The sequence below is a fragment of the Dendrobium catenatum genome, unplaced genomic scaffold (assembly GCF_001605985.2).
Source record: "Dendrobium catenatum unplaced genomic scaffold, ASM160598v2 fragScaff_scaffold_1557, whole genome shotgun sequence".
In the NCBI taxonomy this organism is placed as follows: Eukaryota; Viridiplantae; Streptophyta; class Magnoliopsida; order Asparagales; family Orchidaceae; genus Dendrobium; species Dendrobium catenatum.
This window is the reverse complement of record NW_021320019.1, coordinates 4,843,436-4,870,411: the sequence shown is the minus strand read 5'-3', so window position 1 is coordinate 4,870,411 and position 26,976 is coordinate 4,843,436. Positions and strand designations below refer to the sequence as shown.

Genomic DNA, 26,976 nt, shown 5'->3' with positions numbered 1-26,976 from the left:
GATCCCTACGAGGTAAAACAAGTACAATCAAACCACCCGAGATTGGTGAAAGGGTGGATATGATGCAGAAGCAATGGGTCTTCTACAAATATCTTCAGGAGGTCGTAGTGGATACAACGGTCCCCTGTAAATAAATAATGATTGCTTGTGGATAACAACAGTGGGTATATCGTGAGCACATTGAATCACTGTGGACACAAGTACTGATGTCATCTACAACGATGGTGATCAAAGTCTACAAGTACGTCGAGTACAAAGACAACCCAATGTACGAAAAAGGACACCCCCTGGCAGAAGGGAGAAAATGTTTGAACAAATTAGAACCAAACTTCCTGGTGTTCCAGAGTCTCTTCTTAGTTCTATACTCGAGAAAAAAATAGTTCTGGTGCCCACAGACAACGGGAATAACAAATCCATTACATTGATAATCTTAAAAGAGTTCTCTTCAAAACAACGGACTTTAAAGTCCAAAAGAATGTCCCCAGTGATTGAGAAAGGGGAGTCAATGTCAAGATGAAGAAATACCTCATGACATCCAAACAACGACTCCACCGAATCTGCAAAACTTATACAAGCAGACAGAAGGCGTCTACAATCTACAACGCACGCCACCGGATCTGCAACACATATACGAGCAGACAGAATGCGTCTACGATCTACAACTCATCGCCACAAGATCCGCAACACTCGTACTGGCGGGCAGAAGGCGTGTATAAGCTCTCAAATGAAAAGTGTGCATCCAAATGACAGTTATACGCACAACTACAAATATTTCAAAGTACCTCTGCACGTGCACTATAAATTGTATGCACATAGGTACACTAAAGGGAAAAATATAATCCCAAACCCGCATGGGCCCCGGCAAGCATGTTATTGGTACACATGTGACGTCTAAGGATGCTGCGCGGATCGATAAGTGAATTCAAGTTCAAACCCGATCCTTCTATACAGATCTATAGGAGTCGACAGGATTTGAACCTTTAAACAAATACACAGTTGTTGTGACCGTTGTATTTATTTAATACATTCATATTAGGCCTTTAAGGCCTACAATCAAGAAAATTCACTAATCAAAGGCACTAAGCCTACGAGAAGCCCGATCCTTCTAAGCAAGCAAATAGGAGTAGACAAGGTTCGAATCATTGGATAAATATGCGGTCACGAAGTCGACCGGAATATTTATCTTATACATTCATATTGGGCCTTCAAGGCTTACAATCAAGGAAATTCACAAACAAAGGCACAAAGCCTACAAGAAACCCAATCCTCGATCAATAGCTTGGTCGAGTTGACAAGGTCCAATCAAATAAAGAGAAATGACCCCAAACACCCCGATGATGACCGTGTTGAATGTTTATCTCAACCGGAGGGGTTCACAGACATTTTCTAATGTCTCTCAAATATTCAAATGTCTACCAAAATCCAAAACTCCATAAAAATCCCAAAATCCCAAAAATATTTAAAATTGAAATAAACCTATCAATAACTTAAAGCAAAATCCATCCACCCTCCGCAACAGTTTGCTGGTGTGGACAAATCAAAGTTTACTCTAGCTCACAAAGAGTCAAATGCCTAGTAGAAAATATTACTAGGATCCATTCTCAAAATAGTCTCCTGCCAGTAAGGACGTGGTACGTGTCCTCTGACCAGCAGTTTGCCGCCAAATGGCACCGCAGGATAAACGGTTATGACCCGGGGCCCTCTGAACCGAGTGGTTTTGCAGCCAAATGGCACCACGAAATACCGGTTATGGCCAGCGCCAATACGCTCCTTATTGGCATTAAATCCTTGACGTATGAATCAATAGGATATGATCGATAGGGCACAAAGCCCTATGTTAGCTAAGGTGGATTCAAATTTGTCCCCTTAGGCAAATACACATCCCAGATCTATAAGGTTCCCTTGGACGAAGCAACCCATGGCTACCGACAAAGATCCTTCTGTCAGGTTGAGTCGACTACCTTCTCTGACTAAGTAGACCAGGGATCACGATGGCCCGGGAAGACGGAACCATGGGATCTTGATCGGGTCCATCCATTCCCCCACCATCCGCTTTAAGTGCAAGATGGTGCAATTGTTGTTTTAAATATCAAATCTTCCAAACTCAATTCTCAAATCTCAATACCCATGCTGCTACTATATGCTAGATAACACGTATCTCTATACATATCTGATTGACGACTAGCCTTAATCGAAAGTTCTCTCTCGTTATCGGGAGGGGTAATTAATTATAGGGGCTTGCGCCTATAGGAAACCAGAACTCAGATCATAAAGTCCTCACAAAATGAGGGCGAAATCTATGGGTAGTGTCTTATCTACAAACCCATCTGACTTCCAAAATTTACCCCGGAACTTAGTTCGTTAAAACTCCCTCGCCGAATAAAAGAAAAGTGCGGCGGGGAGTCCGAGGCCGAATTTTCGGAGCCTACAGGAACAAGAAGGCAACATGAGAACAGACTGTGTGTGCATGAGTTTTTTTTTTTTTTCCTTTCATTTTTGTTGAGTCGAAGGATGGTCTCTGTTCGTGAAAGGGGATGTTCTCTCTATTTTCTTTTCTATTCTTTTTTTTCAACACTTTTCTTTTCTTAGCTTCAAAAGTTCCAAGAATTTTTCCAAACCTTAAGTGTTTGCTCACCTCTCTTTAGTTCCAAAGCTAAAGAGAATCCTTCAACTCCTTAGCCCCAAAAGCTATAGATTTCATTCTATTCTCCTTAGCTCCAAAGCTATAGAGAATTCTTCAACCCTTATCTCCAAAGCTTTGGATTTTTAATCATCTTCATATACTTAATCCTCAACCAAGTATAAGATCTTTAATCTTAGATTTCTAAGCCTTAAGTTTTTTCTACTGGACCAAAATTCAATAGGATTTTTTCATCTTTGGGCTCAAGGCAAAAGTTTATCTATTTAAATCAAAATCAAATGGATAACATCCTCCATCTAAATCCAAAGTCTAGAATCCTATCATTTAACTAAAATAAGTGATTGGTCCTCTTTTATGATAATTACAATGTAAGCTTCTAGATTCCTCTTTACGAGCTTCTTGTTGAAATTGACCTTACCCAATAAAATAAAAATTCCAAAGTTCTAAGCCAAATCCTTAAGCAAGTTTATCTCACCCTATTAGACAAACATCTATCTTATCTAAAGACTAAGAGAACTCTAAGAAAATACTTCACTAAGATTCCTTTCGATGCAATGATAAATCATTATATCCTAAAATGTGGAATGCCTATATCATTGGATATTAGGATTCCAAGAGTAGCATGCTTTCCTCAAAGCAAGTAGTGGTTGCTCTATGGGTTCTTCATAACCCTCCTAAATATGAAATTTTAAAAATCAAATAAAAGCTTTAAGTCACAAACACCTTAAAGTTGAACCTTCTATAAATTAAAATTAAACATCCTCAATTTCTTAATAAAACAAGATATCACTTGTAGTGTGACATACTACACAACCAGCACATACTTAGGTGTAAAACCCTTAGGTATGCTAAGATTAAGATTTTTCTTTTTTATGCATGTATTTGATGTGTTTGATGTAATGCCTACTTGATTGTCTGTGTTGTAGGCACTTGCGCTTAAATGGTTAGGATAGAGACATATATGTTTTTTCTGCAGGTGGTTATGTCCAAAAGAAGATAAATAAATTATGATTATAAAAATATTTGCTTATAATTGTTGCTTAAAACCCCCCAATGAGACATGGCCAATAAGATAGAAATAGGGCTTGGCATTTTAAGTACTAGACAATTCTGAGATGTTTCTTTTGCTCATATATTGCATGCTTCATAATCCCCCTATTTTATAGGTTTGAGTCTTTTTATTTTTCAAATAAAATTAATAGACTTAGAAAGTGTTGTAGGTTTATGGGATACAATTAAAAAAGATATGAATCAGAAGGATAAACCCCCTAGGTGAAGCCTTGGACGCATCTAGAAGCAAAAGCTTGAAGAACTGTAGGTTGAGTCTGTAATTATTATTGGGTTGTATAAGACAAAAAACTCAGCTTCTATTTCTACAGCATTTTCTAAATTATAATAATTTGGACATTACTTTTCTATGGCTAATTCATATTTATACATGTGATGAATTGTTTACTAAATGCGCATTAAAAATACTTTCTCTTAGGTTTATTCACTTATTTTAAGTGGGAATTACTTGGACTTGTTATGTGGTTGGCTCTTAGGACAAAACTAATTTTTTCTATCAATTAACATATAAATAATCTAAAATTAATCATACGATAATTGATTTTCCAAATTAAAAAACTTGCATGACTCATTCTAATGAAATGATCATGCATGATCAGTGTGTCTAATGCAAAAAACCCTCACATTAAAGATTAAATAACAAATAAATTTGCATTCAGTAAGTCAGCATGTTTATACTCATTAGTTAGTTATCTTAGCTCAAAAGCCAAGTTGTAAGCCCTATCTTCTATATCAAAATTGAATTTCCTATCCTTCATATGCATTGAGACAAGATGTCGTGGTTTAAAAAATTATGAGTTAGCTGGCATCCCATTTCAGGCAGAGTTGTAAGTATAGAGATCGGGTTAACTTAGCCTTAGGTGAGGTATAGGTTTGAAAGTCCCATGCATTCCATTAAATATAGGTTTGAGGTACTATTCTTCAGTAGTCCTCATCTTAAATCAAGGAGCTGAGCCTAATGTTGACTCTAGTCACCACATAAGTCCTCATATTCCAGGCATTTTCTTCAACTTATGTAAGTTTTAGTTTTTAAATCAAATTAAAATCTAATTTTGAAATATAAAGCATATAGGATAGTTTGTGATGTAGGCAAACTAGAAAGAAAAGTCAAGATAGGAGAACACTTGGACAATAGAAACCAAACTCGATTCAATCTAGATTGCGGACATTCAAACAAACAGCAAAATAAACGAAAAGTCAGGCAAACGAAACAAAATTATAAAATAAAAACACTATCCTCAGAACAATCAGTAAGCGATTTCCTCATATGCAACGAAAAGTAGGTAAAATATGATAAGTGTTTAGGGCTTACAAACCAAGGATTCACTACAGCAACAAAGTCCAACGTCCAACCAAACTCCTCCAGCAAATGTCACCAAATTATGCCAACAAACACCTCCAATAGCTCAAGAAGAAGGATAAAAGTGGAGTGGAACTTGCATAAAGAAGAAGAGATTAGAAGCCAAGACGAAATAGAGAGGAGGAAGAGAGGATTGGAACAAGCTATTAAGCTTTTCCAAGAAAGGAGAAGAAACCCTCAGGTTTTCATAAACTTTTCTCAAGATAATCAACAACCTTATCATGACAAAACATCTCTAATTTATAAGAGAGAAAGGGGCAGCCAAACAGCCATTTCACCTCCATCTAAACCAAAAAAAGGGCCATAAATAATTCCAAAACAGCACAGAGAATCGGGTAAAGTAGCCACGGGAAAGGAACAGGCGCCCAGGGAATCGAAACAGCCCAGAGGAAACAGCAGCCAGGGAGAAACCGAGGGGACACAAAGAAGAGGAAAAGACAAGGTTCCAAACTCCACATAATGAGCTTTCAAGTGCAATAACTCCACCAAATAATGAGCTAAACATTAGCTCAAGAAATAATGAGCTAGAACAAGTAGCTCCCAACTTTTCAGCTAAAAATTAAAGCAACCAAGGCCCAACCCGAGAGCAACCAAAGCCTAACCCGAGAGGCAGCAAGCAGCACAAAGACCAAAAGAACTGATGCTATCAAGAATTTATGTACTTTTTATTTTATTTGAACAATAGTATATTTTGTTTTCTATTTTATTTTCTTTTCTTTTTTAGCTATCCAATGATGGGAAAGCATCCAATGATCATGGTAGTCTCCATCATTGGATAATAAAAAACATAAAAAAAAATTATAATATTCAAATAATAATAAAACAAAAATAACTGAAATAATGCATACATCAATTCCCCCCATGTGGGAGAATCTCATCTCCTGATGAGAAGGCTTCAGTAACTTTTTGAAAAAGATTCGGATGATGATTTTTTAGCTCAATAACATCCATCCATGTACAGTCTGTCAAGGGACAATTTTTCCATTTAGCCAAGAATTTCTTCTGCTCGCCATGTCTAGTCTTAGTAACTCTGATATCAATAACATCTTCGATCTGATCATCATTGTTTAGAACAGATGTGGAGAGTGGAAAAGTTTTAACTTCCACTGTATCATCAGAATTTCCTTTATACAAATAAAGATCAAAAACATTAAATACAGGAGAAGTGTCAACAGTAATAGGAAGATCCAAGAGATAGGCATTCGTGCCCAACTTTCATAGAACACGAAAATGCCCAAAATTTTTTCCTACTTAATTTTCCAAAAGTACAAAAAAAAATCGTTGGCGACAAAAGTAAGACATGACCAAATCTCCCTCCTTAAATAAACTAACCTCCGATGTTTGTCAGCAGCAGATTTATATTTAACATTAGTCATTCGGAGTTTTTCAAGGACTTGCTATTGGACAGTTTTAATATGGTCAAAAGTTTCAGTAGCTTCAGCACTAATTTTATTAGGCAATGACAAACAATTTATATCTAAAATGTGAGGTATAGACTTAGCATAAATAATCTCAAATGGAGTTTTACCAGTGGAGCGATTAACAGAATTATTATATGCAAACTCAGCTTGGGGCAATATTATATCCCATTGGGATGATTTCTCACCAGCAATGCATCTTAGTAAATTTTCTAAGCTTCGATTGACAACTTCAGTTTGTGGATGATATGCACAACTACACTGAAGAGTAGTTTCTATTTTTGCCCAAAATGTTCTCCAAAAATGATTCAAAAATCTAGTATCCCTATCAGAAGTAAATGTACGAGGAATATCATGAAGACGAACAATTTCCCACTTGGTTAGATAGTGGAGAAAAATATAAATACACTTGATTTTGAGAAGCTTAGAGATGCTCAAACCGATGCATGCATTATTTCAGTTATTTTCTTTTTATTGTAATTTGAATATTATAGTTGTTTTTTTATGTTTTTTATGCTATCCAATGATGAAAAACATCCAATGATCATGAGTAGGTAGTGCTTGGGCATGGCAAGCCTTGGGTGTGCTAGCTTCTTGGGTTCTTTTGGTCTTTGTGCTGCTTGCTGCCTCTCGGGTTGGGCCTTGGCTGCTCTCAGGTTGGGCCTTGGCTACCATATATATATATAACAAGCATTTATCCTACTAGGTGAGGTCGGCTACATGAATCGTTTTTCTCCATTTTGTTCTATCAAGAATTAAATTTTCATTTAAATCTAATAAAAAATATTATTTTTAATACTATCTAACACAGTCTTTTTAGGTCAACCTCTAATTTTCTTGACATAGGCTGGATCTAATAAATGTACTCGCTTAACATGGTCATTGGAAGGCCGACATTTTATGTAACCAACCATCTAAAAGGTCACTCTCTCTAATCTTATCTGTCATTGGAGCTAAAACAACCTTTTTCATATATATACTTATTTCACATTCTAAGTGTAAAGCCACTCATCCACCTGAGCATCCTCATCTCTATAATAGTTAACTTAATTTTATGCTTCTCTTTTAATGATCAACAGTCTGCGCCATAAAGCATTGCAAGTCTCGCCAACACCATCTTATCAAAAATTTTCCTAAAGTTTGAGGGGTACTTTTCTATCACACAATAGGCTCAATGCATTCCTCCACTTCAATCATCCAATTGAATGCTACTAATAATATCTCCATCTATTTCACCATCGTTTTGAACAATAAATCCGAGATATCTAAAATGTGCACATGATTCTAAAAAAATGTGCAGATAAAAAGTTCTGCAAATAGGCGTGTTCTTTCTTATCCGTCTTTTCAAGAAGGTATTATAGCAATAATTTTGGAGGATCAATAGTTACCTAAGTGTGACAGATTTAAATGCTTTACCAAAAAATGAGACAATAAAAAGTGGATAGAAATTGTTTAATGGGGATTCAAGGGAGGAATATCCGGGTATTCTGTGATAAAAGAACATTATGGAGGCATAAAGATAAGCCACATGAACTGATTATAAGAATAGCTATCTTGTATGGATTGGGCGTTGGAAAAAAAAAACTAATGACAGTTAAGTGTAGTAAAAAAAGGATATGATGAGATGACTCTACAGTAATTTCACAAGGAGTTAATAAAAATGGCTTCTATTGACGATGATTTCACAGGTTTGTACAATATAAGGATGAAGATGCACTAATAACATGACTAGATAATATCAACTTGAAGAAATAGGAAGAGAAGTGGTGCACAAAACCTAACTCCACTGAGTTATGAAACAGACTTGCATAAGTTCAAGTTCAGAAATTATGCAATACGCAATATAAGTAAATGGAGAAGAACTCGGAAGGACAAACCAAATAATTGGGATAACACAATTGATGACGAGACTACGGCATTAAAGTAAAAGCAACTTGCAAAATACATATGATTGATCTGAAATATCCACCCAAAAGGAAAACAATGGTTTTGCACCTTTATTTTCTTTGACATCAGCATTCTCAAGCAAAGAAAATTTTATCTTTATATATTTTAAATTACTGAAAATCTTTTAGGTTCAAGGCAGACACCACCATTTACTTAATCTAGGATTCTCACGACCATGCATAATCAGAAAAGATCATGTCAACTTCTCAGATTCTACACCATGAAAAATATAGCAAAATGTGAGATGGTTGATGAGAACATTAATTTGCTATAATTCTATTCAAATGTGATAATTTCACTGACCATTCACACAGTACTCTTCAGGAATAATAGAATCACAAACCAAACCAGAAACACCAACAAACTTATTAATCTAAACTTGCACTGCTGATCCAAAGCAATCATTCACAGCTAATTTAACCCCTCTGTAAGCACCCTTTATACTACATTATTTTCAACGTTTGGATCTGACCATCGAGTTGAAAGCTGTGATGAAATCAATACCAAAAGCTCAAGGAGCCACATATTAGCACTAAATAGAAACCCAAATTGTATCAAATTTTACTAATCACAATCTCACTTTCAACCCAATAACGAAAACTACTGGATGAAGAGAGAAAAAAGGGAAAAAAAATAGAAAAGACTTCAGGAAAAAAAAGCATCATACTTATACTAGGAGATCACATGCCTTGGAATTCTATAAATTTCTCATTTAACTGAGGAATTAAATCCTGGAAACCATCTTCAAATTTCCTCCAGAAAAAAAAAAAAGAGTATCGTATATGCCCCAAATCCCTAATTATAATTAAAAGCCTCTTCTACCTACTTAAAGACTGCAGACCAATTGCAGAAATCTTTCACCCAAGTGACGCCAAAGGCTAAGGCATATTGCATCCGTGTATACTGAAACAGAGGAGCCAAAACAGAGTTGTGGATTCCTAAAGAAGCCGTCAAAATCAGGAAACCTAAAGAACGAAGGATAATCAAAAAACAGGGGAGCAGGGAATAACAAAGGAAAAGCTCAGAAAAGGGGAATCAGGGAAAAACCAGGCAAGCTGCAGATTGCAATTGTGAAGAATCTCATACTGCTATAGTCCCAAAAGACTCTTGACAGCAAGGAACCCACATCGGTTACACCTTAATGCCCAGAAGGATGCTAACACCAAATTTCAGGGGGAAAAAAAGGCCAGACGCACTAGATATCTCACCTGCTATTGAAGCTCTAGTGCTGATACTCTAGAAGGATAGCATATCAACTCCGACAAAAAAGGAAAGGAATTCAATTCAATTTTAAAAAAAAAAAATTAAAAAAAAAAAAAGGATAACGGAGGTAGATGTCCTTACAGGAACTTCAACTTTAAGAAACATGTTGGCTCCTCTTCGAGCATCAATCAAAGCAATATCCTGAGGAGTCGAGACAATCACGGCACCTGACATATAAACGTAAGTGAAAAATACAAAGCATAACAATCAAATATAGATAACAGCTTCATAAGTATATTTTAGGAAACATAGCCTATAAAAAATTTGCAAGGACATCAAACCATGTTACTGCTAAAGCAAGAGAAGGAGCACATAAGTAGTCGAGAAGATGAGATCAGCCTTAGTGAAAAGTCAAGTTAAGTCTCATGAAAAAGCTCTAAGAAAAATGACACATAAAGAATGTTTATTCAAGCTGTAAACATTATAGAGTGGGTCTAAAACTGGTTCTAGAAATGATTAGATTATTCCGTCCACTTAACAGCAGCCCAACAGCTGAGCAAGCTTATCAACATCACCAGCATAGAGCAGTCAAGAAAGCAAGAAATGATTAAGCATTTTAGAATAAGTAATAGAACCAGCAAGAAAATTAGGGTCAAGCATGCATGCTTTAAACTAGCACACCAAAACCAGCAACCGAGCTAATAGCAAAAAAACCAACAAAAACATAAATCAATATAGAAAAGGAAACATTTATGGCTTCATTTAGAAATTGCCCATAAGATTGGATTTTGATAGGAGCTTATGACTTTCATTTGAAAGTAGTCCTAATAGTGGGTCTTATGACCTCTATTAGAAATGGCCCAAATTACGGGTCTTACAATTTACTCCTATAGACTAAGATGCCCATAAGTTTTGGATGTTTAGATAGGTCTTATGGCTTCTGAATTCAGAAGTTACCTGATGACGGGTCTTATAACCTAACCCTGTAAGCTAAGTGGCCCATATGGTGGGGCTTAAAAACTAATCCTATAGACTAGGATGCCCGTTAGAGGTGGTTAGGATTATGTTATTACCTAAACATTTTGCTCAGAAGTCGGACCTACGACTTCTATTACAAGTTGTTGGGATATTTTAGGTTGTTATTACTTCACTTAACAAATATATACATAGTGAAATAATTTTTGATAGGATTTACTACTCCTATTAGAAGTAACCTGTAGGGCTCAGATTAGTGAAGACGTAGCTTTACATACTTTCCTATCTAGACACCCGTTCTAGTGTTTCGTAGCAGTGTTCGTAGCTTTTTACATCAATAGTAGCTTTACTTGCTAGTTTTTTTTTTTACTTTCCACCACTGGTTCTGCTTACAGTAGTTAGCATTACTTGCTAGTTTACTTTTTACCTTCGAGCATTACTTGCTAGTTTACTTTTTACCTTCGAGCATTAGTTTTGCTCTGTTTAGCTAAAGCTTTACATTACCGGTTATATTTGATATTAATGTTATATTTGTTTGCTTGCATGTACATTGTACTTGCAGTAGCTCAAAGAATTCACAGATAATTGTAAGGGCTACTACTAAGAGTATTGTTTGGAAGTTTGTTGAGTCGTTTAGAGAGTTATTTGAGGGTTTTGTTTTGTTCAGAGCTTTTGTGAGAGTTACTTGCTGGAGAGTTGCTTAGTAGCTTGTATTAGGTTGCATAGTGAAAATAATTTATTTCCAACATTTTCAAATGAAAGTCGTAAGCCCCTACCCAAATTCAATCACATGAGCAACTTCTAAATGAAGTCATAAGTCCCTACCCAAATTAAATAACTAATATATATATGATGAGGACATCAGATTTCGACACGTGTACCATCACCGGAGATGCAGATCGATGGCTACGATCCAGATCCTCTACTTCTGATTTATTAGCATTTTATTTTATGCTTGTATTTTTTGCTTCCCAGTTTGCCCCTGTGGGCATTGAGTCGCTTATGTAGCCCGGAAGGGCATTTGTGTCATTTCATTTCATTTCATTTTGGCCTACTTATATGAGGCCTCATGCATTGTAATGAGTAGTTGATGATTAAATGAAAAGCTTTTGCTTCTTGATGATCTCTTTGTGAGTTCAACCCACCTCGATCTCTTAGTGAGTTCGTCGGAGAGGATAGATCTCTTTGTGAGTTCTAGATTTTTGCCCAACTATTTTTGTCTTCAAGAGTTCTAGATTTTCGCCAAGCTATTTTTGTGGAGATCCAGATTGAAGATAATTGAGGTGAGTGGATTTGTAGCAAATCGAATCCCTAGAAAATTCTCCTCCTCCCTTCCCCTTGCTCCTTGCCGCCGCCTCCCCTTGAACCGCCCAGGCCGCCAGCCTGCAAACCCCCACCTGCCGGCCAGCACCCGGCCAGCAGCCCGCCGGCCGCCCACTGGACCCCTTGACGCCGGCCCCCTCTAGCTCTCCCCTTTGAATTTCGAATTCCCCTCTCTTAATGACTTTCCTAATTAAGCCATATTAACATTTCTCGGTGATATACGTATTAAGAGGAGTTATCCACCTACGCATGATCCCACACACATTTTCTGAAAACGGCAATATTGTTCCATGTTAGGCAGAATGTTGTTCTGTACCTGAAATTAACCCTCGGTGGTGCTTGATAATATATTACAAAATTCCATTTCCCTCTGGGTCCATTATTTTCCAACTTTGTGAGATTTGGCTGGACGTTAACTCGCAAATTTAATTTTGAAATATCATAGAATTCCCTTCGTTAAATAGTTAATTATGCCTTCTGATTAAAAGTTTGGTGGGTCCCCGACCATCGCCAATCCCTTACTCAAAATTTGTGCATTCTACCCTCACTCTCCAATGTGGCGCCGTATTCGAAGAGCTATTCCACCTTTAATGGGTTGTTTTATCTCGCATCCCTGCACTCATGGACTCAAAAAAATTAAAAATTATTAAAAAAGCTGCCTTCTCGCTATCACAAAAATTCCTATGCTCTTCCTCCAAATTACCGCCTCCTCAAATTAATAATCGCTGTCTCACAGCTCACTCGTACCTCAAATCTTGAACCAGCAGCGAAATTGAATTTCGAGTAACTTTTCTATAAGTTAATCTCCCCTCAAAAAACCAGCTTGAGCACCGATTGAATTATTTAATTCCAATTTTTCTTGCAAAAAAGCTCTCCCTCGCAAACCCTCAGCATCTAAAATGCTTCACAGAGTGAGCTAAACACTGCAATCCTACACTATCTGGCTTGCTTAAGCCGTAAGCACCAGAGTTGAGATCTCTGTCCAGTTATTTCTACGCTAAGCCTTAGATCTCTTTCCTGCCTAGTGACCATCTTCCTATTTGTTCCAACGTGTCCTGTCGTCACTCATTCCCTGCCCCGACATATGGATGAAATCGACAATTGGCAGATGAACCGAAAACTCGATCTAAACATTTTGTAACTTATGTGCCATGACGTCCCTTTGTAGGTCCTGTGGGGACTTTAGTACTTTTTTGACTCTTTCCTGAGAAGCCCGACCACCCCTTAGCCGTTGAAAACTAATCATCGAGACCGAGTAGAGAATCCAAATAGCCTTAGTTTGACGTGATCGAACGAGAATGAGAATCAAAAGGGAGTGGGTCTACTATTTAGACGGACCTTTGCAATCGCCGCTTCCCTCGCACACACCTAGCTTCCGGGCCCACTTCTTCATACCCTCAAACGAATCCCGCAGGTACCGAATCCTTATGGTTACCTTCTTCCGTTGCACGAGCAGTGACCTTAACTTCATAACAGTGTGCAAAGTACTCTTACTGCTCCTCAAGCCGCTCAATAAGCTAGCCTATTGTCGAACTTTCAGTGGATTGAGGGCTCCAAAGGTGAATAGCTGCTCATTATTAAATCGTTGATTCCTTGTTTTATCCTCGGGAGCTATTACAATTTACGTCCTTGTGCGTTTTCCCATCACGAAATGATCTTTGGTTAATCGACTTGCGCTCTTCTTTTGCCTAGCAAAAGTTAACAGCGACTACAAAAATCCCACGGAGACATTCTCAGTCGTTTGTCCTATATTATAGTAGCTACACTTATAAGCTCTCTCTGGTGAACCACCTTTGTTAATCATCCGTTTTACTAATCATTTATGACAAGGTAACTCACTTGTTTGTGAGTGCAACTCAGTACTCAATTATCTAATATGTGCAATAAATAATAATATATATATTAGTTAATATACTATATTGGATTTAGGTATATAACTAATAAGCTAATACCTTTAGTAAGCACCAAATACCACAATTAAGAGAGTATATAGGTACCGGCAAAATATACGTAAGCGTATACTATAATCTATCACTTATTATAAGGCATAAACCCTAAACCTCGAGATCTCTAAGATGAAGCAACCCATGACTGCTAATCAGATTCCCTGGACACTACGATCAATAGTCGTTAGTGTTGAAAGACTAAATCCTATAGTATTCCCTGAATGATGGAACTATGAGATTTTGATCTGGCCTACCTTCATCCCCCACAACCAAGATTTAAAACATGCACAAACTGTTGCACACATATGTGCACTTCATGCACAAACTAAATATATTTTATCATTAATCAAGAGTTCTCTTCTAATGCATTAAGAGGGGTAATTAACTATGAGGGCTTACACTCATAGGAAGTAGGACCCAGATCTAAATAAACCCTGACACTATTCTTAGGAGAAATCTAGTTAATTTAAAATTCAATCTACCAAGGAAAAATAAGGACCGTAAGCTTGTAAGAGCGAGGTTCGCATCTATTACTCTTCTTGAGTGACCAATGTCGTGCACTTCGCAAAGAAAATCTAGCCCATATAACCCAGTGCTCCAAGTGACACTATAGGCAATCATCGTGCTTCTAACACTCGGTAGAGATAGGGTTGCATTTTATGTCACTCCAATACAAAAATGGATGTTTTTTGCCCATATAATAATATTGGTATCAACATGCTAAAGATTTTTTATATAAGAAGAATCAAAAAACAAAGAAACTAAACTTAATAAAAAAAACCATCCAAAAAATAAATTTGATCTCTCAATCTAAAGAGATTGTTAATAGGGAAGTTGATGGGAACACGTAAAAGAATGATGGATTGCATAGAACATAGCATTAGAGAAAAGTGTTAAGAGCATTGAAAGAAATAACAAAAAACCTTGGATCACAACATAACCCTTTTATTAAAGAGTAAAAGTTCAAAATAGTCCCCCGACTATCAATAAATGTTAAATGTAGTCTCAGAGTTTGCATTGCCCCATTTTAGTCCTTCAACCATTAAAAATTGAGCCAATTTGGTCCCAAAGCCTAAAAAAGTTAAAGTTAACTCTAAAAGTAAAATACGAGAGGTATTTTAGATATTTAGGTATTATAAGTGGATGTTGAGATAAAATTGCTTACTTGGCTCTATTTTATCATTATTAGAAGAGTGTATTCAATTAATGAGGCTAGCCTCTAAATTACAAGTAATTAAATATACTTTATATATCATTCATTTTCATCCTTCTTTTTTCATTCTCTCTCTCCTCTCTTTCTCTCCCCATCTTTTTTTTGTTAAACTCACACATGAAATTCAATGCAGAGTTAATATCAGATGTAGAAGGTTTGGAAACAAGCTCTTAAATTTTGAAGGTCATAAATTTTTAAGCTGTAATAAATGGAAAATACTTAAGCATGATAAAAACCAATTCTGATTTCATGTAATGGGCTTTTTATGAGAAATATTGATTTGGAAATTTAGGATAAAAGCAAATTATTTGCATTATATACATTTACTGTAAATTATATTATATGAATATTTATAAAATACTCTATAATCACATAAGGAAAAAAAATCACTAAAAGGCTTCTTATTCCCCTATGAATTTTTGCTCTTTTGAACAAGGCACCATTCCATTACTGAATTAAATAGTAGAAAATTGAGGCCAAGAGAAACAACAAACCTAGTTTCATGTGACGTCACACATTGCACATCTCATCGTCGCCGGTCTCGCTAGCATTGAAGCATGCCATAGCGCATCTCGTCCGGCTTGCTCATTCACGTCAACTGCCATGATCGTGTCGTCTGTCTCGCTCGCGTTAACATGGGTTGTTCACGTCTCCTAAGCAGAAAGGTCTTCTGGGCATCTAGCAGGAATGCTTGCAGGGTGTATAGCAAGAAGCATCGAGAAGGTATTTTACTTAAATGCCCCCAAAATAAATGAACCTCTCTGGATCTCTCCATTAATTTAAACAGTCGGGAGCTCAAATTGGCTTAATTTCTAATAGTCGATGGACTAAAATAGGGCAATGCAAAACCCTGAGACTAAATTAGACATTTATTGATAGTCGGGGGGACTATTTTGAGTTTTTTTCTCTTTTATTAAAGCACATGAGCAATATTTTATAAGTTGGGTCTCGTTATTCAATTAAAAATCATCACAAGGATGTGTCGTGCACTTTGTGAAGCGACTCTTATACATACACTTTGGTGCTCGAGTATCACTTTAAGCAATTGTTGTGCTTCTAAATATGGGAGGGAGAGTTGCATACCGCGTAGTTCCAATGCTTTTTTGTGCATTTAACAATACTAGCATCAATATACAAAAAGTATTATACATATAAATTAGAAATTAGGGAATTTATAATTGTCATAACAGTATGGTTCATGTGTTTACTATTTCTGCTTGAAAAGAAGTACTAAAATGCACCACAGAAATGCCATGTCTAACTGTTGTCTTGAAGGAACTACACTTATAGGCCACTCTATGACTAAAGAAAAAATTCAACTTTGCAGCAATACCGTGTCATTGAACCTCTGTCAATATAAGCCTTAATGATATGAAACCAAACATGCAAGGATGATTAGATTAAGAAATTTGCACGCTTAATATTTAGAACACAATAATAATATCTTTATAGTGATTTCGAACAACAACATAAAACACAAAGAGCGGTGACATAAGCTTAGGCTAAATCACATGTTTAGGAGTTAAGACCGTAAAACAATCAATTAGTCTAACATTGCATACATGAAAAGTTTCAACAAGAAATTCCTAGACTAATAATGAGATTAATACTATGAAGGATCCCTCACACAACTCTATAATTTACTAGGCTTTAGCGGAGTACTGGCACGATCTCAATGAATCAATTAAATTCCACAATTGAAAGTAATGACGAAAATAAAGAGGGAGGGTAAGAGTTCACTGAAGCTAGCCGGCGACAGATGGATTGGTTGACGTCCCACGATCATCCACAATCCGGTTGGGAGGTGTTCCTCAATTGACGGGGAAAATGTGAAGATGATGCGTTCAATGTAGCTTTCCACGGAGTCACCGAGGTCCAAATTGAAATCAAAGAATTAAGATCAGAGAATGTGGGTCCAGTCCAGAGAATCCTCTATGAACCCATGATCAACATTCAGGTCAGCCATGCATGATTGTCTAAGAGAGAAAGTAGAGAGTGAGAGGGGAAAGGGATCAGGTAAGTTCAGCCAAGCAAAGGGGAAGAATGGAAAAGGGTTAAATTTGAAAATAATTCTAGATTTAGCGAGTAATTAGATAGTAATTTTCTTGAAATTTGAATTTGAAACGAGTGAGAATTAGGAAGGAAAGTGGGGATGGGATTGAATTAGTTAGATCCTTAATTTATGGGACCTAATTAATTAAAGAGAGGGGGAAGGAGTCGGACAAGGAGAGAGGAGAGAGAGGGGTTAGGCAATAAGGAGATGGGCCCAAGCAAGTAAGGGGATTGAACACTTAAATTTGAAATTAATTTCATATTTAAGTTAATTTGGGGGTTTTCCTAAATTAAAGGAGAAGAATTTAAGAATAGTTTTGAAATTCAAATATTTTGAATTTGAATTTAATTATCGTCCTAAATTAGTGGAGCTAAATTAAGAAAGCATTTATGGTGGATTCGAATTCAAAAGTTTGGAGGGAATTATGTGGCCGATGGCTATTGTGGGGGAAAAGGATGTGGCCGGCGGCTTTAGGTAGTGGAGCAAGGGGCCGGCGTGTGGAGGCTTCAAGCCGGCGGCCAAGGGCTTGGACTAGGTAACTTAGATCAACAAATTGAGAACTTTCCTAATATGGATTATGTCAATTTCTGAAAGAATTCAACATCTGAATTTAAAATCAAATTTTGAGTTGGAGCTCCCTCCTAATCTTCATACTCCACTTTTGGAAAGAGGGAAGATAATCAATTTTGGATCCATGGGAGAAAAAGGTCGGCGGTTAGGATTTGGGGTTTGGGTGGTGTTTAGCTAAGGAGGAAGGGGTGTGGGTTAAGTGGAAGGAATCTTGATGAGGTTGACCGGTGGCTTGGGGACTTGAAGTGGCCGATATGTGTTTGGGGAAGAAGAGGTGGTTGGATGTAGGGAAAAGGAAGAAACGATAAGAAAATACTACGAGTACTAACCGCGAGTCCCGGAATCCACCGGCGGCTGACGGGTGATGCATGGCCCTCTCCTAGGGTTTCTCATCTCAAGAACTCACAAAGAGATCAAGAACAAGAAAGCTGAATTTTTTATTTATATTCATCATTAACTCAAAATACAAGAGAGCTAGCCTATAAATAGGCCTCATGAAAATAAAAGAAATAATGACTAAAATGTCATTCGTGCTACAACACCACATGAACACCCCTAGGGGTAAAATGGGAAAATATAAATATAAAATAAACTAGTACATAAAATACATAAAAAAAAAATCTAGATCGTAGCCGTTGATCTCTGATGTCCTCATCATTCTCCTCGGGTGAGTGGGAGAAAACTCAACTCCATCGAGTGGGTGTATCGAGAACTCTCGTGCATCTGGGTCAATCTGTTATAGCTCCTTGCGCTCTGATCATGTATCCTCTGACTCTTGCTGACCTTTTTACCTTATCAGATATCTTCTTCGCCCATCCTCATTTGTGAAAATAATGTCAGCACTCCGAATCATATCAACCTTCTCCGCTATGGGTAATTTGGGAATATTTGTGAGTGGAGGTAGGCTGGGATTCTCACAGGGTGGGGTCACACAAGGCTCAATTTGAAGTGAATTTGGTGGGTTAAACTCTGGACCCTCATAGGTTATTAAATCTTTATGTTAATAGAGGGATGAATGTTGAACTATGCCGGCAGACCCACCACGTAAGCGTTGTCATTAATTTTCTTGACTATTTTAACTGATCCCTCACTTCTAGCATGTGATTCCTTTACAGTTCCTTGTGGGAACCGTTCCGGACGAATCCGCACCATCACTAAGTTACTAAACTCAAAAGTTTTAAATTGTCGTTTAGAATCAACATGAAGTTTATAATTATTATTGTTCTGCTCAATTAGATGTGTCATTTCAGGAGATGAGATGCAATTGTGGCATGTTTCATGTGAATTCATATGACCAGAATTCAAGACTCAACAAGATAAATAATATTGGACTAATGTGATGCAAGAGACTTGATATGCATGATGATTGACATGAATTGTGAGCTCGCACACAAGTTTTAAATAGAGGAAAATTATGGAGGAAAATAGACTTAAAACACACACAAACATACTGACTCACAAGCACACAGATAGGAATAAAGACGGGTCGATCACAAAATGAAAGGACAAAGTTTCCATGTTTAAGGGAACTGGTGTAAGAGGAGCAATGAAGACATCCTTAGCCATACAGGCATTTCTATAGGAAGTTTCAGCTAACTTCATAGATAGTCTTCTAGGGGCAACAGGGTAATCTAGCAAATTTATCCAACTAGGAGAAAAATGATCCTTAACAGGGAAGAACAAAAATATAGAGGGCATAATGGGGAGATCAGGAACGTGATAAGACAATGGGTCCTGACTCACAACCATAATGTGATAGCCAAAAGAGTCACCATTAGGTATGGAACTCAAAAGATGGGGTAGAGTGTCCAGAACAGAAGTAGGCACAACAATTAGAGAGATGACATGAGAGTATGGGCTAACACTCTCTCTAACATTAAAGTGGGTACGAGGATTGGTGAGATAAATCCAATCAAGAAAGGCACACTCGTTCCAATGTGAATCTAAAAGAGCAACTCCTAAAATAGATTCCAATAAAATACGAGGAGGATCATTTTTCCAATTAGGCTCAGAATCATTCAAATTCAAATTATTGTCCCCCAAATTCATATTAATAATCTCAATAGGTTTGGGTTTTGTTATAACCCTAAGATCGATGGATTCATGGTCAATTAAATCGGGATCTGAATTGGGTAATAAATTCAATCGAATCATTTCCAACTTGAGATTACCGACATCACCATCAGAATTATTCAAGATTAACTCAGAATTATTAGGAGTCAACTCAGTATGAGATATAAGTAAATCAGGATCTTCCGAATTTAATTTCATAGTGCTCAAGGTCATATTAGTTTCTTTCGAGATCAACTTAATATCATCCAGGCAGACCTTATACAAAGAGATATCCTTGAGGAGACTGGGATCAGGGTGGACTAAAGCATAGTTTAAAATTGCGCAATATGAGGCTCGCCTTGAGGCCCGCCTTTGCGCAATTCCAATAAAAAACGCCTCGATGCTTACGCCTCGAGTTTTTTTTTATGAGGCTTGCGCCTCAACTTGGTTGAGGCACGCCTCGCCTCACTGGCATAAGGCTTACGCCTCACGCTATATATTAAGACTTAGCAATGCTAACCTAGTGGGACTTAGGAATATCACGTGATTCAAAATAGTCCTCTAATTGTCCAACTCATTCCCTAAAAAAGTAAGGGTCCAAGGAACCATCAAAGGTGGGTAGACGGTAATGTGACTCTAAGTGAGGTTGTTGTGGCTTAGGCTCAGGTCTAGGTTGATAAGCGGAGTGGGACACCTTCCAACTAGCATGATCAACCGAATGGGGCACGTACCTAGAGTGGCGAGAGTCGTCATATTTCTCCTTCATGGTTTTAGTCATAGAGCTCACTAGATTAATAAGGTTATCCAACTTCTTTTGAAGTCCTATCGGGTCCATTGGGAAGTGCTAAGTGATACCTAAAGAAGATTGGATGTAAGGGACAACACTCTACAAGGAGGAAACATAATTATGACTCGTTATAAGGTGCAGTAAATTACTGGACAGCAAGCTACAAGAGAGACTTACGTGATCTAGGCCATTTAGATGGTTGTTGGGTTGAGGACAGCACCTAAACACTGAATCAGACTCACCTAAAGGTCACTAGATGGTGCAGGAACGGTTTGGACAGCAAGCTACAAAGGTGGTTTAAGAAATCTAGGTAATTAGGAAGGTTGTTAAGTTAAGGAAAGCACCTAAACAATTAAGAAACCAGCCTAACATTCACTAGATGTGTGCAAAAGTAATGTGAACAGCAACCATACAGTAATTTAAACTAGGTTAAATGATGATATGCATGTAACAATACATAAGAATGGTTATGTAAGCTCCTATGATGACTTTTAGCACATCTAACACATGCTAGCCATACTTTGATACCAAGATGATGTGAAACCAAACATGCAATGATGATTAGATTAAGGAATTTGCACGCTTAATATTTAGAGCACAATAATTATATCTTTATAGTGATTTCGAACGACAACATAAAACACAAAGAGCGGTGACATAAGCTTAGGTTAAATCACATGTGTTGGAGTTAAGACCGTAAAACAATCAATTAGTCTAACATTGCATACTGGAAAATTTCAACAAGAAATTCCTAGAATAACAATGAGATTAATACTATGAAGGATCCCTCACACAACTATATAATTTACTAGGCATTAGCGAAGGATTAACACGACCTCAATGAATCAATTAAAATCCACAATTGAAAGTAACGAGTAAATAAAGAGTGAGGAAAAGAGTTCACCGAAGGTAGCCGACGACGGATGGATTGTTTGACGTCCCACGATCATCCACGATCCGATTGGGAGGTGTTCCTCAATTGACGGGGCCAACGTGAAGATGATGCATTCAATGTAGCTTTCCAGAGTCGTCGACGTCCAAATTGAAATCGAAGAATGGAGATCAGAGAATGTCGGTCCGGTCTAGAGAATCCTCTAACGAACCCATGATCAACATCCAGGTCAGCCATGCATGATTGTCTAACAAAAAAAGTAGAGAGTGGGAGGGGAAAGGGATTGGGTAGGTTCAGCCAAGCAAAGGGGGAAAAGGGAAAAGGATTAAATCTGAAAATAATTTCAGATCTAGTGAGTAATTAGAGAGTAATTTCCTTGAAATTTGAATTTGAAACGAGTGGGAATTAGGAAAGAAATTGGGGATGGAATTGAATTAATTAGATCCTTAATTTATGGGACCTAATTAATTAAAGAGAGGGGGAAGGAGCCGACCAAGGAGAGCAGAGAGAGAGGGGTTAGGCATTAAGGAGGTGGGCCCAAACAATTAAGGGGATTAAATACTTAAATCTGAAATTAATTTTAGATTTAAGTTAATTGGGGGGACTTCCTAAATTAAAGGAGGAGAATTTAAGAAGAGTTTTGAAAATCAAATATTTTGAATTTGAATTTAATTCTCGTACTAAATTCGTGGTGCTAAATTAAGAAAGCATTTATGGTGGATTCGAATTCAAAAGTTTGGAGGGAATTATGTGGTCGGCGACAATTGTGGAGGAGAAGGATGTGGACGGCGGCTTTAGGCGGTGGCGCAAGGGGCCGGCGGGTGTAGGCTTCAAGCCGGCGGCCAAGGGCTTGAGCTAGATAACTTAGATCCACGAATTGAGCACTTTCCTAATATAGATTATGTTAATTTAGGAAAGAATTCAAATTTTGAATTGGAAATCAAATTTTGAGTTGGAGCTCCCTCCTAATCTTCATGCTCCACTTTTGGAAAGAGACAAGACAATCATTTTTGGATCCATGGGAGGGGAAGGCCGACGGTTAGGGTTTGGGCTTTGGGTGGCATTTGGCTAAGGAGGAAGGGGTGTGGGTTGGATGGAAGGAATCTTGTTGAGGTTGATCGGTGGCTTGGGGACTTGAAGTGGCCGGCGGGTGTTTGGGGAAGAAGAGGTGGTCGGATGTAGGGAAAAGGAAGAAACGATAAGAAAATATTATGAGTACTAGCTGCGAGTCCCGGAATCCACCGGCGCTGACGGGTGATGCATGGTCCTCTCCTAGGATTTCTCCTCTCAATAACTCACAAAGAGATCAAGAACAAGAAAGCTGAAATTTTTATTCATATTCATCATTAACTCAAAATACAAGGGAACTAGCCTATAAATAGGCCTCATGAAAAGAAAAGAAATAATGACTAAAATGTCCTTTGGGCTACAACACCACATGACCACCCTTAGGGGTAAAATGGAAAACTAAAATATAAATAAAATAATACATAAAGCACATCAAAAAAATAAACTCCAGATCGTAGCCGCTGATCTCTAATGTCCTCATTACTTAAACTCTACATAAAACTGTGGCCCAAACTTCATATTTTCCTCACATCATTTCCATAAATTGCTCCAATCACAGTTCACCTAAATGTCCAATGAGAGTGGGTGTATCATTAGCACTGTTTAACTGCACCTTTTGAAACCCATATTGCTTTCAACAACAACAAGCCTTTATCCCACTATGTGGGGTTGGTATATTGGTTTCAACAAATGAAAAAAAAAATACATTTCTTGTGCTAGAACCATCGGATTCATTCTAAAAGCCAAAGAAATCTACAAATTGATAGCTATGTGAAGCCATATCATCTCGCAACTTGTTTTAAAACAGTTGTTAACATCTCAAAAATATATAGGTACTGCCAGAGAAAATTAACGAAAAATTATCATAGAAGACATATCCCAAGTACATGCTTAACCAAACAGCAAGCACATAATTTTTATTTGAGAGCTAACAGCTCCCAAAATTTTCATTTAAGCGTCTATTTAACAACGCCATTATCCTGAAATAGTCAACAACAACAACAACATCAAGCCTTTATCCCACTACGTGGGGTCGGCTACATAAATCCTTTTCCTCCATTGTATCCTATTAAAAGTCAAATTCTCGTTTAAATCTAATAAAGAAAGGTCTTTCCTAATATTTTCTAACCAAGTCTTTTTAGGTCTGCCTCTACCTATTTTAACATAAGTCAAATCTAATAGATATACTCTCCTAACTGGCTCATTGGAAGGTCGCCATTTTAGAGAAATCAAATAATTATGAACAACTTCATAATGTTTCCAAATACCGGATAACTTCAGCCTCTGAGAAATAGTCAACTGTGCATCTCCTGTTCCTGGAGGCATATCAACAAGGAGGATGTCAAGATTTCCCCAAGCAACTCCTCTTGTCAATTTTTCAAGAGCGCTCATTACCTGAAAGCCTGAAATAAAGTTAGATCATGTCTTGAATGTTACTACACTAAAGTCTGAATAAATATAAACCTTGGATAGAAGATAAAACACGATCATGCCTGCTAGAACTGCATGCGGATGGAAAGAGATAATAAAAATGCCACTGTGCATGCATCTAAGATTCCAAACAGACCGCATGCTCAGCTCAAGATTTCACAACTAAGTTAATAGACAACAGAGATTTTGATTTGTCAATTTGAATTTTGAGAGGAACAAACACCAAAAAAAAACAACAAACCTAAATTAGCAGGGTTGGGGTTGATGATGAACACTACAAACAACTAGCAAGCTAGAATTGTATGTAGGGCTGCAAAAGAATTGAGTGTTCAACGAGCTACTCGTGACTCGGCTCAATTATAACTCGTTCATGATTGTTTGATTGAGTAATCAAACAAGTTTGAACATTTTTGTAAATACTCAATGGTTAAATAAACAAGCTTGAACAAATATCTATTTGACTCGCATATATTTATAAACAACATCATTTAAAGCTCAATAAGAAGCTTGCTAAAAAGCTCGATTGGCATTCAATACAAAGATCATAAACAATCTTGTTAAGAAACTCAATTAATATTTCATTTTTTTTATTTATTTTTATTATTTTTTTTTTTAAACTCAATTAATATTTCATATGAGGTCGACTAAGTCTCATAAAAAAAATATAGAAAAACATTCGTCCTTGATGTGGGAACCCTTGCCTATTTAACACTGCACCCGAGCGCCGGTGCAGCGGCCCTTGCACACTTGTCACTGTATTCAGGCCATACAGCGCGTCGCTTCCAGGGGACGCCCTAGCATTAACACAATTTCTTAAAGGATTCATGTCATATATATATATATAGTATTATTATAATAAATCGTTCTTATTTTATAAAAAATTAATTTCATTTTTTTCAGTTATAATCCTTCATTAGAATGAATCTGTTCATGAATAAGAAATATTTGTTCATATTTGTTTGATTGTTTCTTTAAATTGTTCATGAACAAGCATGTTTATAAAAAAAATTATTTTCTGAGCTCGTTTGTTTGTGAATGAGCTCATTTGATAGCTCGAAAATACTAGATATGTTCACGAACAAGCTCTACAGTAATTGTTTACTAGTGGGCTCGAAAAGTCTTATTTGTTAAGCTAATGAACATCTAGAAAGCAAAGCTCGTCAATAGCTGATAAAGCTCATTTGTTTAAAGCTCGATAAGCACAAAACGAACTGAATATTAATATTTATCATTTTAAATGAATGAGGCTTGAACACAAACAGAAAAGCTCAAAATTGAGCTCGAACTGAGCTTGGGCAAGCTGATAATAAACGAGCATAAACACGAAAAAAAAAAACACCTCGGCTCGGCTCAATTTGTTTGCAGCCCTTAATTGTAGGTCAAGGCTGCATCTTTTTTCCAAAACGTTAGGCACATATATAAGAGTAGCAACTGGTGTGTGGCCATTTTTAGCATTGGAGGGATGCAGCATGGTAGAAAAGCATCCAAATCTAGAATGCTGACAGAAACATAGCTCCAATAACAGGTAGGCCATGAAAATCAAAAGTTCTGTAAATGAAACTGAAGGGCATTTGACCAACAATTTTCTTAAGATACAGCGACAGTTAGGAGCCCTAAACAGAAAATAAAAACTCAAGTCCATAAATTAAGTTAAAAAAATTTTCCAGGACATGTTAGCATTGCAACTACATGGATTTAGTCCAGTTAATACATAAAGAGAAAGTAATAAATATGCCATCTTATAAATGAATATTGTAAACACCACATTTTCAATTTTTTTTTGTGAAAACACCACCTTTTGGATATCACTAGGCACAATATAAACAGGCTCAACCCTATGTTTGGGGGATAGGGCAAATCATGACAATACAATCTAGACACAGCTTAATTGTGTAATCTTGGAAAAATAAATTCTTGATCCTACAATTATAAGATAGTTTTTAAATAATCATCATTCTTTACAACCTTTAAGGAGAGCATCGTATTCCACCTTAAAGGGAAAGACATATTCCCCTCCAACAAAAAAAGTATCTTCTAGGGATAAGACCAGATATATAATCCTTTTATGCCAAAGAAAACTCCAAATCTTTAAAACACTCCTCTCCAAACATGAGATCTTTTTTTAGGTATCTCCTTGGATTTAAATGAACATTTCATCCTTCAAACAAAACCCCTCAAACCCTTTAAACCATGGCCCAAAACATCTCTTATCAATCTACTTAATTTTCCCCCCTTATATCCCTGAAACTAGTTCAAGAGAGTAGAAAAACAGTCCCAGCTAAAAAGCAAGGAGAAAAAAGATTACAGGTTTTCAACTCTATTTCTATATGGTATGAAAGCTTTAGCGTTCGCATGATTCGCCTTTATCCCCTCAATATCACGATGCAATCCTTCTGCTCTCTCAACTCAACGTGACCCCTTCATCCCCATGACATCACATCACTTTCGCCACCTTTGAAATTGTGATAGGTCCTGTACCCATCATCAGGACTCAACCATTATGCCCTCCCGACTAGCTCCTTCAACCTATGATAGGCTATATATCTCCTTTAACTCGTAATTCATTCATCTGCCTTGCTAAACAATCTGTTTCCCTTAACTCGAGGTAGGCTTTAACTTCAACAGTTATAGATCCATCGATCATGCATTCTTGACATGTTGATGTCATGAAGTTGTCATTCTCCTACATTCAAAATAACTAATCATTGACCAACCATTGCTCATACACCACAGTCTTCACCATATACGACCCTGCATCGGCTGTTGATCTCCTACAATCTTAGATCTAATGATCGAATTTTCCAGTGTGATTTGTGATTTTTCGATCTACTCCAACTTGGTTATAATGTGGATCTTTGGCAGCCTACAAAATACAGACACTTCCAACTGGTTGTTGTGCCTGTGTTGGACACATGACAGACACAGGCACAGCTCGGACACATCTCAACCTATGTCTAACACTTCAAAATTAGCATCGAAGATTTTTTATTACGAATTTAGGCTCCAACATTGCAAAACATGGGGGGCAC

The 26,976-nt window shown here is 37.1% G+C and overlaps 1 protein-coding gene across 1 annotated transcript in view; it reads right to left on the bottom strand.

Annotated features, from left to right (window-relative positions):
• The window catches only part of LOC110111184 (iron-sulfur protein NUBPL), a 96,350-nt gene that overhangs the window by 36,951 nt on the left and 32,423 nt on the right, over nucleotides 1-26,976 (bottom strand). Inside the window, exons 5-6 of the mRNA XM_020842944.2 lie at nucleotides 23,785-23,911; nucleotides 9,779-9,864 (exon numbers count right to left, since the gene is read on the bottom strand). Coding sequence (XP_020698603.1) covers nucleotides 9,779-9,864; nucleotides 23,785-23,911 — 213 coding nt within the window. The remainder of the gene's footprint in view (nucleotides 1-9,778; nucleotides 9,865-23,784; nucleotides 23,912-26,976) is intronic.